This window comes from Ambystoma mexicanum, chromosome 4q (genome assembly GCF_040938575.1).
Source record: "Ambystoma mexicanum isolate Mex_15411 chromosome 4q, UKY_AmexF1_1, whole genome shotgun sequence".
Lineage (NCBI taxonomy): Eukaryota > Metazoa > Chordata > Amphibia > Caudata > Ambystomatidae > Ambystoma > Ambystoma mexicanum.
In genome coordinates, this window is record NC_090928.1 from 1,210,455,166 (window position 1) to 1,210,469,104 (window position 13,939).

General features: G+C 49.1%; 1 protein-coding gene across 1 annotated transcript in view; it reads right to left on the reverse strand.

The window, feature by feature from the left end:
• CMTR1 (cap methyltransferase 1) overlaps window positions 1–13,939 on the reverse strand; it is a 2,036,190-nt gene that overhangs the window by 1,141,197 nt on the left and 881,054 nt on the right. The window contains exon 15 of the mRNA XM_069608763.1: window positions 12,574–12,631. Within this exon, the coding sequence (XP_069464864.1) occupies window positions 12,574–12,631 (58 nt within the window). The remainder of the gene's footprint in view (window positions 1–12,573; window positions 12,632–13,939) is intronic.

Below are 13,939 nucleotides of genomic sequence, written 5' to 3' on the forward strand. Positions count from 1 at the left end.
GTCCTGGCTGCGACTAAGCCACTATACTTCAGGTAAGTGTTCCTGTTTGCCTTTGTCTTTCCTCATCTGTTTTTATTGTATTGTAAAGTTTGTTGTCTTGTATTGCTGTCTGTTCCACTTTTGATGTTTGCTCTTTTGCTTGCTTCCACTGCAGGTGATGGTGCCGTCCTGGCAGAAGCTGCAGAGCTCGAGGCGACAGACGGAGGGATTGAGGAACGAAGCTGCAGCGGTACAGTAGCTGGTAAATTGTTAACTAGGGGGCGCGCTGTGGTCAAATGCGGTGCGGCCCTAGGACGGATGTTCTAACCTTTTCTTTACAGGGTCCGATTTCGTGGATGCGGAATGCAGTGCTGCGGCATCGGGATCAAGATCAATGGATGTCAGGAGATGAGTCTGCAGATGAAGCGATGAAGCACTGGTTTCCTGGAGGTGAGTATGCAGGAGAACGCCTGGTTTCAAAGGTAAGTAAACTGGTCCAAGCGGCGGTGAGCGTCAGGTTGAACTCGAGTGCACAGTAACGCGAAGCACCGGCCTTAAGGATGGAGCAGCTTATATAGCTGAGCTTCTGAAGCCATGCCCACCAGGTTCAGCCTGCCTGCCACATCCGATGAGTCAGCACATGAGGATGTTCTCTGGAATAAAGGCATTCAGCTCCTGGAAAGTTCTTGTAAATTAAAAGCACTCCTGCACTGAAATAAAGTAAAAGCACTCCTGCACTGAAATAAAGTGTTCCTGCTCACAACTCTATATGAGTCCAGCCAGGGCCCCTGTGTTTATATGTCCCAAAGAGACATAAGTGAGTCAAGTGACCCACTGCCCCCATCACTAGATGGTGTGGTTTTTGTCTTCTGGGTCCTGTGGCCATGAATGCATAAGGCTCTGAAGCGACCAGTGCCTGGATTTTACTGACCCTGTGTGCAGATGTAAGGCACACCAGTAGGGCTGTCTTAAAAGTGACTAGCTTGATGTCCGCGGACGCCATGGGTTTGAATGGTTTATGAGCTACGGCGCCTAAGACCAGGTTAATGTCCCACACGGGTGTGGCCTTTTGATACGCGGGTAGAGCCTGGTGAGGCCCGCCAGATGTCTTTTAACCGCCGGATTAGAGGAAGAAAATACACCCTCCTCCAAACTCTGATTGCCGCCAAATAGGTGCGACATGTGTCCACCTGTACCCCTGGGTGAGCAAGGTGTGCAGAGAAGGATAGGACATCGAACAGAGTGCAGGTTAAACCCCAGTGGCAGAATCTAGTCCACTTGCTTTTGTACCGACTCCTGGTAGCATCACTCCTGGCGCCCTGTAGAATGCCTAGGTTACCTGAGACAGATCTAGATGCCTTAGTGTGGCCTGTTCAGGAACCACACTGCGAGGGCCAGTTTCTGCGGGGCGGGGTGAATTACTGTGCCCCCCTGCTGTGAGAGTAGATGAGCTGGACCCAGCATGAAGGAAGGTGCACCGGGGCCTGATCCGACAGGCTGAGTAGTTCCGACAACCATGGCCTCTTGGGCCACCATGGAGCTATCAGTATGACCCTGGAGGTGCCGGGCCTCCCTGATCTTGCAGATTACCCTGTGAACCATGGGAGTGGGAGGAAAGGTGTAGGCGTTCATGTTGTCCCATTGTATCTGCATCGCGTCGCACAGAGAACCCCAGCCCTGTGCCTGCCAGGATGCTAACTGAAGGCACCTCCTGTTGGACCAGGTGGCAAAAAGATCCACCTGAGGATGACCCCATCTGTTGAAGATCCCTTGCAGGACTTGTTCATTCAACTGCCACTTGTAGTTGTCTGCCCCCAGTCTGCTGAGCCTGTCCGCCTCCAGGTTGAACCCCCCCTGGTAGGTGGATTGCCCTCAAGTGAAAGTAGTTCGCCAGAGCCCATTCCCAAATGTTGACTGTCAAGGCGCATAGGGGAGGAGACCTGGTGCCACCCTGCTTGTTGATGTAATATATGCTGGTGGAATTGTCTGTTTGGATGAGGACCATCTTGTCACTGATCATCGGAAGAGAGGCTTTGAGAGCAAGCCAGATACCTTGAGCTCTAGCCAATTGATATGGGCCTCTCCTGTTCCTGGAGAGACCAGACTCCATGGACACTGTGGCTGTCCAGGGTGGCTCCCCAGCACTCCAAGGAAGAGTTTTGTAGGCAGTGCTGGTTGCCTGAAGGGCCTGCCCATCCCCAGGTTGCAGTCTGTGCTCCACCAGACAAGGTCCTGGTGGAAAAAGGGAGGAATGTGGACGAGTTCCTCCTGGGAACCCCCTCCCGACTCCAGGAGGATGCTAAGTGCAGTTGTAATCATCTCATTTTGAGCCTCGTGTATGGCACTGCCAAGAGACATGTCGCCATGATACCCAAGAGGTGTTGGTAACACCATGCTGAGGTCACCGCTCTGCTGAGAAAATGCCCTGCGGCCCTCTGATGCACAGGAACGTTAGATTCTGTGTAGGCTTCATGTGTGACTTCTTGAGATTGATGGAAAATCCCAAATTGTGTAGCATATTCATGAGGGTGGAGGAGGTGTGATGGACCGGCTCCGGGATCTCGCACTGACGAGCCGGTCGTCTAGGTACGGTTAGATATGGTGACCCTGGGACCTGAGAAGGGCTGCCACCACATGCATAAGTCTGGTAAAGACCCTGGGGCTGAATTGAGGCCAAAGGGTAGAACCTTGTATTGGAAATGAAAGCCCATGATCCTGAACCTCAGAAAAGACCAATGAGGCTGTCACATCTGGACGTGTAGGTAAGTGTCCTTCAGATCCAGGTAGCACATCCAGTCTCCCCTCCACAGGGTCTCTGCAATAAGAGCTGGGAAAACCATCTTGAACTTTTGAAGAGGGAGGGAAAGGTTCAGGTGGAGAGGTCCAAAACAACTCTCAGGCTAGCCAGGTTCTTCTTGTGTATGGCAAAAATCCTGGAGTAGAAGCCCATACTGCACTGGGAGGCTGGGACTTCTTCCACTGCCTGGCTCTGTACGAGCGATCGAATTTCCGCCAACAGAGTTGCTGTCCCATTCTGTGGGATTGGAGGGGAGGAGAGGAGATGGAGGAACCGGTAGGCAGTAGCCCGTGGACACTACTGATAGAATCCAGGGGTCCGCGAACCTTGTGTGCCAATATTGTGCGTGAAGGTAAAGCCTGCCCACCACCGGAGACATGTGGCCCCGGAGGGGCGTGTCATGACTTTTTCCCCTCTGAGGCTAGGACTGAGGAGGGGGACTGAAAGAAGCCCTTATTCCCTGCCTATTGCTGTTTACACCGGTGCTGGCTTGGAGATCGGTCCGGCTGTCTTGATCTTAGTTCCTAGAAGCCCCGGAACGTGCCTAAGGCCCTCCCCTTGTCAGAACATTGGTGCGTCTCGCTGCACGTCTTGGACGTGGACTTCGTGAGGATAGATAAGGATTTTGCAGTCTGCAAACAGTTTTTCTTATGAAGAGCCTCATCGGTGGTGGAATGAAAAAGGTTGCCAACCTCAAATGTCAAATGTCCAATATGCGTTCCTGGACATCCGGGTTCAACTTGTTAGCCCGTAGCCAGGCAGTCCTTCTCTTGTCTGTGGCGATGCAGATGGCACGGCCTGAGGATTCTATATGCGCAACAGTGGATTGCATGATGTCCTGAGCCACCATTTTTGCTTCCGCCAGCCCCGCCTTGAGACGCGCGTGACTGTGCACCGGAAGTTCCTGAAGGAAGTCGGCTATTTCCCGCCAAAGAATCTGATTAACGGCTGCGAGCATAGCACCTGCATTAGACTGACAATAGGTGTAGGGAGGCGTTGGAATAGACCTTCAATCCATATGCCTCCAAGATCTTCTCCTCCTTGCCTAGCAGCGCTGAAGACTAGGTAGCCGAGGAAGACTATGGCTTGGAGTAGAGTGAGGCCGCGGCAATCAACGACAAGTGTGTTTGAGGGCATACTGACAGCAACAGTGGATCCCCTCCAATTGCCTGCACTTGGTGCTGAGGCGCAGATTGGTAGGCTGCGGCGAATGGGGTTTGAGCCATCCCTTTTTGGCCAATGCATCAACGTCCTTCTGCTTTGGGATTCCAGTTCTAGCCGCTGGGTGTAGAGTGAGGACTTTGGCTAGGACCCCCGCCTTTGGTTGTTCAGTCTCGGGTTGAGGAAGCCCCAAGTATTCGGCCAAACCTGTGAGCCGTTCGTGGAAGGTCTTGACCAAAGATGGCGTGTCAGGGTCCTCCTCTTCATCTGTGTCCACCAGGGTGTCCTACTGGTCCGGAGCAGATGGGGGAGTACTGGGTGCCGAAGGCAGTGGTGTGCTGACCGGAGCCAGAGGCTGCTGTGGAGGCTGGTGTCGAACCGCCTGAGCTACAGGAGTCAGGGGTGCCGGAACTGTGGGACGTGGCGTGGGCAGCTGGGGCTGCGTGGGGCCTGAGGCGCTGGAGCCATAGGAGGAATGACTGTGGGCGCTAACAGCGGGACTGGAGGCAGCATGTCCCTAATCAAATCCTGAAGGATGGCTCCCATCTGAGGGGACTACATAATAGTGAGGAACGTTTAAAAAAACCTGTCCTCACAGGCCGGTGGGGCGGTAGGTGGCGCAGGAGTAGTAGCTGGGCCCTGCGGCTGTTGAGGCCTGTGGGTACTCTGCCTTACTGGCTGCGGGGCGCATCTGCCCTGCAATGCTGAAGGTTATGCTATAGGCCACGTACCTGGTGGAAACTTGTTCTCCCACCTGCTTCAGGAATAGGGGTGTCATCGGGCGAGCAGCCATTTTGTCTGGCGCGGCAGCCATTTGGTCAAGCTGCATGACACGTACCTGCGTCGTGATGCTTGCCGCGCTGGGCCTGGCCTCCTACTGGACTCTTGGCGGTGACACTTGAGGCCTGCCCTGCACCTCAGGACAGGGCCTGGTAGGCGCTATGCCCTCCGCTGTGTCGCCGGTAGTTCTGCGTACAGGCGCCCCCTCACACATTTGTCCGGTAGGAGGGCATAGCCCCTCGGGTGGACACCTGGTAAAAGAACCTTGCAGTCCCTCAGCGATGTCACCGGAAGGATATAGTGACCCCTCGTCCTGGCGGCCGGTAACAGAAGCAGCCTTGGTACCTGTGCTAGTGTTAGAACCTGAATGGTCTCTCCCGCTCAGACGTTTCCTGGGGAAGTACTCAGGTTAATGCTCGTATTATTCATGAATGGCTGAGGATTACAGTATTGATGTTCCTTCACACTCTTGAGCTATCAGCAGTCCTTCTATACCACTTGAGTTGCTGAGGCATACATCTGCCCCTCTCGTTCCTCTGCATAGGCCCACCAGTTCTCTAGCTTCTGGTCTCTCTGGCATCCTTCCTAGAATGTAACAAGAGCAACTGTGTTCAGAGACTCTACTTGCCTTTATAGTAACCCCCTGGGATCCCACCAATCAGAGAGAGACTTCTTTGGAACTTTCTGAGATAGCCTCATAGTGGATGCTCCACCCATCATGGCCACCGTTCGTCCTATCCTGGTTGCTGGGATCCCACCGGAAGACGGAAAGAGTTGGGGATTGTTCATGCCATAGATGCTGCATGGGAGGATCGTGGAGTCTGAAAGGTTGTGGAGGTAAGGATGTGGTTGAATTCTCACTCTGTCTTTCACGACTGCATGTGGATGGCCCACCACAGCGCACAGTTGATCCTGTACCGGGTGTTTCTCTCGCGGCACAGCAGGGGATCCCGTGGTCAGCACCATGTCAAGGACAAAAGCAAAGCTGGGAGGGCTCCTGTAATCAGGGTACTGCACTTCAGTAGCACTGGGTATGGGGACCGCTGATGTCCACTGCACTTCTGCAGCACTGGGAGGGGGAGCCACCGGTGTTCACTGCACTTCTGTTGCACTGGGAAGGGGAGTCGCCGGTGCCAGCACGGGCATCTCCTCACACCGCCAAAGTAAGAGGTGGTGCAATACTAGAAATAATACCTCTTAAGCGGAATGGGATCGACAGGTGAAGCTGATTTTATCCCGAGGGCAGTTGCCATAACTTTGGATACCGAGAATACCGGAGAAGTGGACCAGCTAGGCACCAACGGGTTTAAGGCAGAAGGGTCAGTCGAAATGGACAAGGTAGTACAGGTGTCTGCAATCTTTTGCCTGATAATAGTAATTGTATCATCCCAAAAATGTGAGAGAGTTGCACAATGTTTGCAAGGGAATCACCACCTTGATGGCTGAAGGGGAAGAAAACGAATTAACCAGTTGGATTAATTATTTGGGGGAGTTCACCGCGGCTTCCACCCGAGCGGCAAAGTAGGTGCACTTAACAATTGTGAGAGCATGTTGGTAGGTCGGCGTAACTCTGCATAAAGCTAGGAGTGTCGTTGGGAAAAAAGTGATGCACCACTTGCGCTCTGCTTGCGTACAGGCAAGGTTTCGATGCTTTGAGAGGGGCTAACTCATTAGCTTTAGCTGTCATAGCAGACAGAATAGACCCGAAGTCACAAGGACCATGTGTAGGCAGGAGATGTAAGATGCCAGTGGCGACAGCTGAATGCTTGATTCTACTCCAATGCCGGGAGGGTGGCCGAGGCAGCACAGGAGGGGATAAAGTCACTGAGATGTTCACAGAAAAAGGAATAACAAAATGATAGACCAAATTACTGGAAGCATCAGAAAATGTTTGACCAGCAAAGGCGGAGCAAAAAGTAAATCTAGAGTATTTCACCGGCAATGAGTGGGACCTGCCACCAACTTGGGCAGATCCAAATCAACAAAAGCGGAAATAAGATGGTTTGCCTGAGCATCATTAGGATAATTAGTATGCTGATTAAAATCACTGAGGACTATCACAGTCCCATACCGCAATCTAAGATCAGCAACAAACTCAGACAGCATGGGAGAAACTAGGGCCCAGACTAGAGGGGGGGGCAATAAAACAGCAAGCAGTGAAGAGCAGAAGAGGGCGAAATCACCACACAAAACAGAAGAGCCTCTGAAGAGGTGTGGGGCCGGGGCGGGAGCCCCCTGTTCGGTGGACCATCGTGAATGGATCTGGAGGCTGATTACCTAGTATCCCTAGCACGGCAAGAAATTGGACTCATCGATCCCTGCGGGCAACGGCAACTGCTGAGCGCTGTGGCGACCCCAACAGAACGAGGAAACGAGGAAGTAGTAAGTGACCGGACAGCCGCGCAGCACGTAGCCGTAGCGAAAGAAAAGCGCTGGGCTTGAGTACAGCTGCAAATTATCACGCTCTTTGAGAGGGGAATTACCATAAGCGACTGCGGCGAGGAGTGTGCGAGGCCCTGGCTGGTGGGTATTACACAGGGACATAAGCGAACGAGAAGCATATCAGCCCTGAGGAGAAATGGCAATTGTGCAGCCAACAACCACAGGCTGGTATCTAATTAACAAATGCTCAAGAAATGTGCAAGAAAAACTCTAGAAGATAGCAGCAAGTAAAAAGTTTGATTTGACAACTTTGGGTGTAATCACAACGTGGAGTCGACAGCGCAGCAGCAGTAACACACAAGCTCCCTCAAGACCCAGCAAAGAGCAGGAACTCCAAAGTGTGAGCAGCCTCGCTAATTGAAGGCATTAAACACTAACAAACCTGAGGAAAAGCAACCACAGGTCCACAGCGGTGGCATCACTGACAAGGAGGTACATGAGGCTCCAAGACAAGTGCAGAGGCAACCAGAAAGTGCATTTTAAGTGTTGAAAGGACTGGGAGTTCTGGGACATGCAATGGGTCCATTTGTATCTGGGACTGACAGGCGGAACCCTCCAACAGATGTTAAGAAAGCTTTGTTTGCATACATTGTAAGGAAGGCATGGTATCGAAGTAGGACAGACACAAGTGACAACAGTTCAAAGGAGTTTAAATTTCACAAGGTGGTGAAAAACGCTTATCTAAACCTAAACCTTGAGATGAGAGCAAGTTACGACCATCAAATAATAATAATGCAGTCCTAGTGGAGTCTTGTCAAAATAAAAGGTCCTATACTAAAAAAAAAACTATTGCCAATCCTTACTGCTAATTTACAAATAGTGTGGCGTAATGTTAATGAAAAAGAAAGAAGTATTCACAAAATGATATGTCAGGATGTTTGGGTCATTGGCCTTCCTTGTCCAAGTTTTCAGCACGGGGCAAGGAGGTTCACCCGAGTCAAGCGCACACTCTGGCTTCCTTGACACGAGGATACAGTTCCCATTCCAGTATCAGGGTTCTGTGCTCAAGTCTCTTTTCCATTAAAGTGTCTTGATTTGGAGGGTCTGATGAACAGAACAAAAATAGAAAGTTCCTTCCTTCTTATCACTACATGATTTGGGTGTCTCTCCCTGGATCCCCGTCAGCCGGGTTCAGATCACTTTATTTTACAATTCCAACAATATTCCTTCTCGGGTGACTCACGGTTCACTCCGAAACCCCCTCACCCGGGCTCAGATCCGTTTATTCCATTCAATTAGTATCCCTCAGCCAGGCTCGGAACAATTGCAGTTCACTTTATACTTATCTAAGACTTTCGAATGTGCACAGGGTTTAGCTTGTCCCATCGCAGGACCACTTCGATACAAAGTTCCTTTTTTATAATGCAGTTGCCATTCAGTTGGATACCTAACAGAGACCTTCGAATGAGCACCAACGTGACGCCAGACGACTCTGTAAAATGTATCTGACTTGGGTTTTTCAAAGTACATTCACTCCTTTAGTTTCCACTTGTTCTTGCCTCATCACATGCGCTTCAAACACTGTCCTTTGTGGATTTTCTTCATTCAATGTTGCCTCTCGCAACCTTGGACAAACACAAGCTGATTTCTTATCTGTTTCTCCGACTCACCGGCTGTGCTGCTTCTCCTGGTGTGGCTTTCTTGCAGTAGCCAAGGACAGTAACACAGTGGCAATCACTCCTCCCGGCCCGGCTTATCGACACAGGAGCGCCCCAGATACTTTTGATGCACAGTGTAGGTTTGATCAGCTTCAGTTCCCGGTCTTAGGCTTCTCACTTTCCAAGCCATGTTAAAGTAGCAGTTTCTAGAGGTCCAGGTTACTTCCCTCATGCAACCCTCTCCGGTCTTGCCGTCCTTTCTCCTTGTGTTAAATCGACACCTTGGAACTGCTTCTTCCTCGTTCAGAGTGTGCTTTTGTGCACCGCCTTTTATCTGTGTGGGAAGTGTGATGGGAGTCAGGTGTATGTAATGATTAGTAATTGACCTTGCCTGCCCAGGGTGTTGGGACAGGTCAGGTATACGGCTCTGGTGTTTTAGTCCGTTGTCGCTCATGACGAACTGTCCGTGCAAAAGTGTTTGTGTCAGGAAAGGGGGTGGGGGATTGAGCTTCTAGGTATCCTACCTGGTAGGATGGGGAAAAAGTGTTACAGGAAAGGGGATCCCGTGTCTCACCCTTCAGTGTCCTACATCCACTCCCCGAAGATCCCTCATCCAGGTGATCATCCTGCACTGGTCCACCCCCAGGAACTGGATCCAATAGCGAGTGCTGTGTCCTGGCCACCTGGGTGACAGAAACCCGTAGACTGTCAGGTAAGATACCTTCAGGTTTCTCACAACATATAATACACATTAGACGGTGGAAGATAAAGGCCATAGTGATCCCGAATGCAATTCAATTGTTGCACCTTGAAGCAAATGAAGCTCAGATACTAGAAGCGCGTATAACGCTGGCCGAAATTCTGGCCATGATTAGGACTGTGTGCTCTGGAAAAACACAGCACATCAGCGGATTGCTGAGCAAATTCTATAAGGAATTTGCAGAAAGCCTTGCACCGGCTATGTCAGAAATGTCCAATGAAGAATAGGACATAGAATTGCTTCCTGACAGGGTAGGAGAAGCTGTGATAATACCCCTGCCCAAGCCTAAAAAATCTAGAGTAGACGTGGCTCATATAGGCCCTTGTACTAAATCAAGACAGTAAAATTCTTATTGCATTGTTAGCGAACAGGCTGAGATGGGTGATAATGAAACGGATACATCCCGATCAGATGGGATACGTGCCTGGAAAAAAACCAGCACTTCACGGGACGGGCGAAGGCGAGTTCCAGCCACAGCACACAGATGAAGACTGGTATCCTTCAAGTCGCGGTTGTAGAAGTCCTTCCGGGACAGATCTCTGGAAGCTGGGAGGCTAAAATCCGGCATGAATACCACAAGCTGGTGACCAACAAAGTTCAGGCTGTAAGCACGTAACAGCAATGGTTCTAGCGAGGTATCCCACTGGACAGCTAGATAGTCCACTGGGTGGTCTAGGGACACTTCTGTAGGCTCAGGATTGCTGGATCCTTGAGAGCCCAGTGAAACTGTTTGGTCCCACCGGTCCTGCGGTTGAAGCACTGCACAGTGGCTTTGCAGATCAGCTACTCCAACAGGGCTTCACCGGGCCAGACGCAGGACAGGAGGCTGGGCCTCTTCGGGAGTCTTCTTTGGACCTTCATTCGGTTGTTCTTCTATAAGGGATTCTAGGCTCCAATGTGGATCTGAAGAAATGGCTGCAGGAATCATCATTTTATGCAGAATTCAGCCTGGTAGCAAGTCCAAGCCCTCCAATGGTAAGGATCTGAACCATTCAAACAGCCAGTAGTGCGCAATCAAGGACAACTATTGGTTTCACTCACGCCCCACACTGAGGCTATCTGGCACCAGGAATGTGGAATGGGACCAGACAGACACATCCCCTTCCTGAGCCACACACAAAGGCATCACTAGCCCACGAAATCTGCGGCTTTCCAGGACAAATGCAAGGCCTGATCGGGCAAGGCAGGAAGAAGGCCAAACAACAATATGGCCAAAGAATGAGTGGGGTCCTGTTTCCAAAGTGAGTATTTATTCTAGGCCTTAAAAACAGTAAATGAAACAAGCAGGTGATACTATCGCTCAAAACTCAATAAAAAACATACAGTCCGCATAGGTTCTTAAAATGCCTTCCTCAGGAATTATTCTGCCATCTCTGAAACATGCACTAGTGATACCACTTCTCAAAAAACCTATGTTGGATCCTACTCTTCCGGCTAATTTTCCTACCGATCAGATTGCTTCTGTTTCTATTGAAACTTTGGATTCCCGGCCACCCCTTTACTTAGTTCAGCGTGGCTTGTCTCAGTAGCTGACGATCTTGCATGTGTCTCTGATCAGGGTGGAGTCAGGACGCTGATTCATTAGATCCGTCAGCTGCTTTTGACACCATTGAGCACTCATCTTATTTGAACGTCTGGCAAGGGCAGGCATCTCTGGTTCTGTGCTATCCTGGTTTAGGTCCTTTCTGTAAGACTAACATAATACAAGTGACAATCTTGTGGAGTGGGCATTTTAGGGCACTAGTCTCATTCAGTAGCCATCTGCGGTAAACGCGAATGTGCACACTAGAAATGACACAAAAATTATAAAAACATAATTGCTACCACCAGTCTGTCTTTAGGCACATATAAAAGTAACCAAAAATCCCAGGTGTAAAAGGCTGAGGTGATACAAAAGTGCCCCCATTGCCCTGATTTTAAAATGCTGTGTCCAATGTTAAAAAAGTTACAAAAAGTGGTTATGTTATCTTGTCTTATACTGAGCACCGTTACAACCGATTGGGGCCATCTCCAGCGGCTCACGTGGCTCTGAAAGAAAGAGGGAGGGGTGTGTTAGTGAGGGTAGAATGATAGGATAGGCTCAATACCAGGAGAGACTGGCGCCCGTGTCTGTTGTCTTACGTGTGAGTTGGTTGTGTGATAGGATTGCTGTATCTGTGAGGGTAGGACTCGGTGCCTAGCGTATGTACTCGTGTTAGGTTGGGTGTGGGTTTGTGTGTTACGTGTGTGGATTCGCTGGTAAAATAATTGTGCGCACTGGCTTGTTGTATCCGTAAGGGGAAGGTCCAGTGTCATGGAGTAACTGTTTCCTAGTACTGACAGCTTGAAGGACTGATCAGTTTCCCCATAACAAATGAGCAAAAGGCAGGGGAAGTGAAGCGGAAGACCTTACTTCCCCTCAAACAGTCACAACAGGTTCCAAAACAAAGCAAAAACAAAGATTAAGGGTCCAAAAAACTATGGAGGGAAAGATTTCAAAAGAGAAATCTTTCCAAACACTTATAAATGCACACATTCAGTTCTAAACCGTTTTAAGGGTTCACCACCTTACTACTGTGAAAGTTCAAATTAGCGGGTTGCATAGCTTTGTCTGGCCATTTAACCTTCTTAGCACAACACTCAAAACATAATTTTACTGAAACAAATGTTATACAAAGATTACAAAATGTGCAATGAATACTGTTGCCCAAGGAGCCTTCAAAAGGTGCACGTTGCATGTAAAACTTGACAAAAGGCACAGCTAAAATGGAGTGTAAAACAATGAATAGCTAACAAAAAGGTAGATTACTTTATTTGCTACGATTACCAATAATTACCCACTCAAAAGAAATACTCTTTGGCCATCTCACTTCAAAATCTCCAGTGGCTTGGGGTAGATTTCTAACTGTGTTGATGGAGGGAGGACATGCTAGACTTGACTTTTGTGAATTCATTTTTATTATCTTGATAAACATAACATTAACATATGAATTGAACTGTAAGCCTGGCCACAAGTCCGGTGCCTTCAGGGGTTTACTGGACATGTGGCAGTCAGGAACGTAAGAGAAACTACTCACCCCCCAGAGCTGTAGGCAATCTTTACGGATGTCTGCCTGTCGCGGCTCACTCAAGGTCCTGGAAAAAGTGACACAATCAGAAAGAGATTGCAACAACAATTACATGCCCTGTTCTACCCTGATGTTTGTTAATACATACAAATGAGAAACCATCCACAAGACTCTAGAATTAAAGGAATACATAAGGAGTTAAAATTGAAACAAACAAAAAAATGAAGACATTACACATCTAGGGTTTTTATATCCCATAAAGAGAAATTCAGTGACTTCCGGCAGACTGGCAGGAGCTGTTGGACAAGACAAAACCTTCACATGGCTTCAACTCTGATGTCTTCGGAAAGGTACAGTTTAATATAAGAACAAGTTACTTAACTTACATATGGAATTCCTTCCACAGATTTAACAACCTCTAAAATAACTTCCAGACAGACTTGTGGCTTCAGAACAATTGCATCACAACCCAGATGGTGCCATCAGTACCAGAAGAAAAGCATCCAATAATTGTAAGGAGCCATATAGGATGACCTCTGTTTCAGCTCCATTTCCTCACTCACAGATGCTGTGGAATAGTGGATCTGACACAAACATGAGTAGCAATCTGCTCAAGGGGAGATAGGGTCATGGAGGAAAGTGTTAGATATATATACAATAGCTATCAGAAATAGAATCACCAAATGAAAGTTAAGTTGGTCTTGTAATGGATAATGGAGACACTTTTGAAGTGCTCTTGGGTTATGGATTACAAAAACCATCCTGTAGTGTTAGGCAGGGTTTCTACCAAGTTAGACCCTACTCACCGATGGAAACCGAGATGAGCAGCCCAACTTAACTGCCAGGAGGGGATGATACTAAGGTACAGCAAGTAACACAAACACAGAAAGTTACAGATGGCACAGGAATCGCTAAGACTCGGAGATGGTTCAAGGGATCACCTTGATTTTTCACTAAGCCCTACAGCCATCTCTCTCAGCTCCAAAAGCGCCTCTTCCCTAACCAACGTATCAGTAGCTAGCGAATGTTAATCACAAATGTCTAATATCTACACTATACTATACTGGGAGGCAGGTCCTAAAGGTAAAATACCTTTTCTAACTAGACTCCCTCAGGGACATCCTAAGACTGCCCCATCTCTATTCAGTGATTAGGGTTCTACAAGGGAAGGCAACTTGATTTGATCCTGAATAAATCACACTCGCACTCTCCTCTTCCTTTCTCCTCGCTGTAACTCTTACGACTCTGCTCCTTCAACGCCACTCACCTCCTTTCCCTACTCCCTCGACTGTGCCTCAAATGTTGCTCACTCTTTCTAGGCAACACCGCCCCCCTTTGAGGTTACTACTCCTTCCACACTACTGCTCGCTGCCTC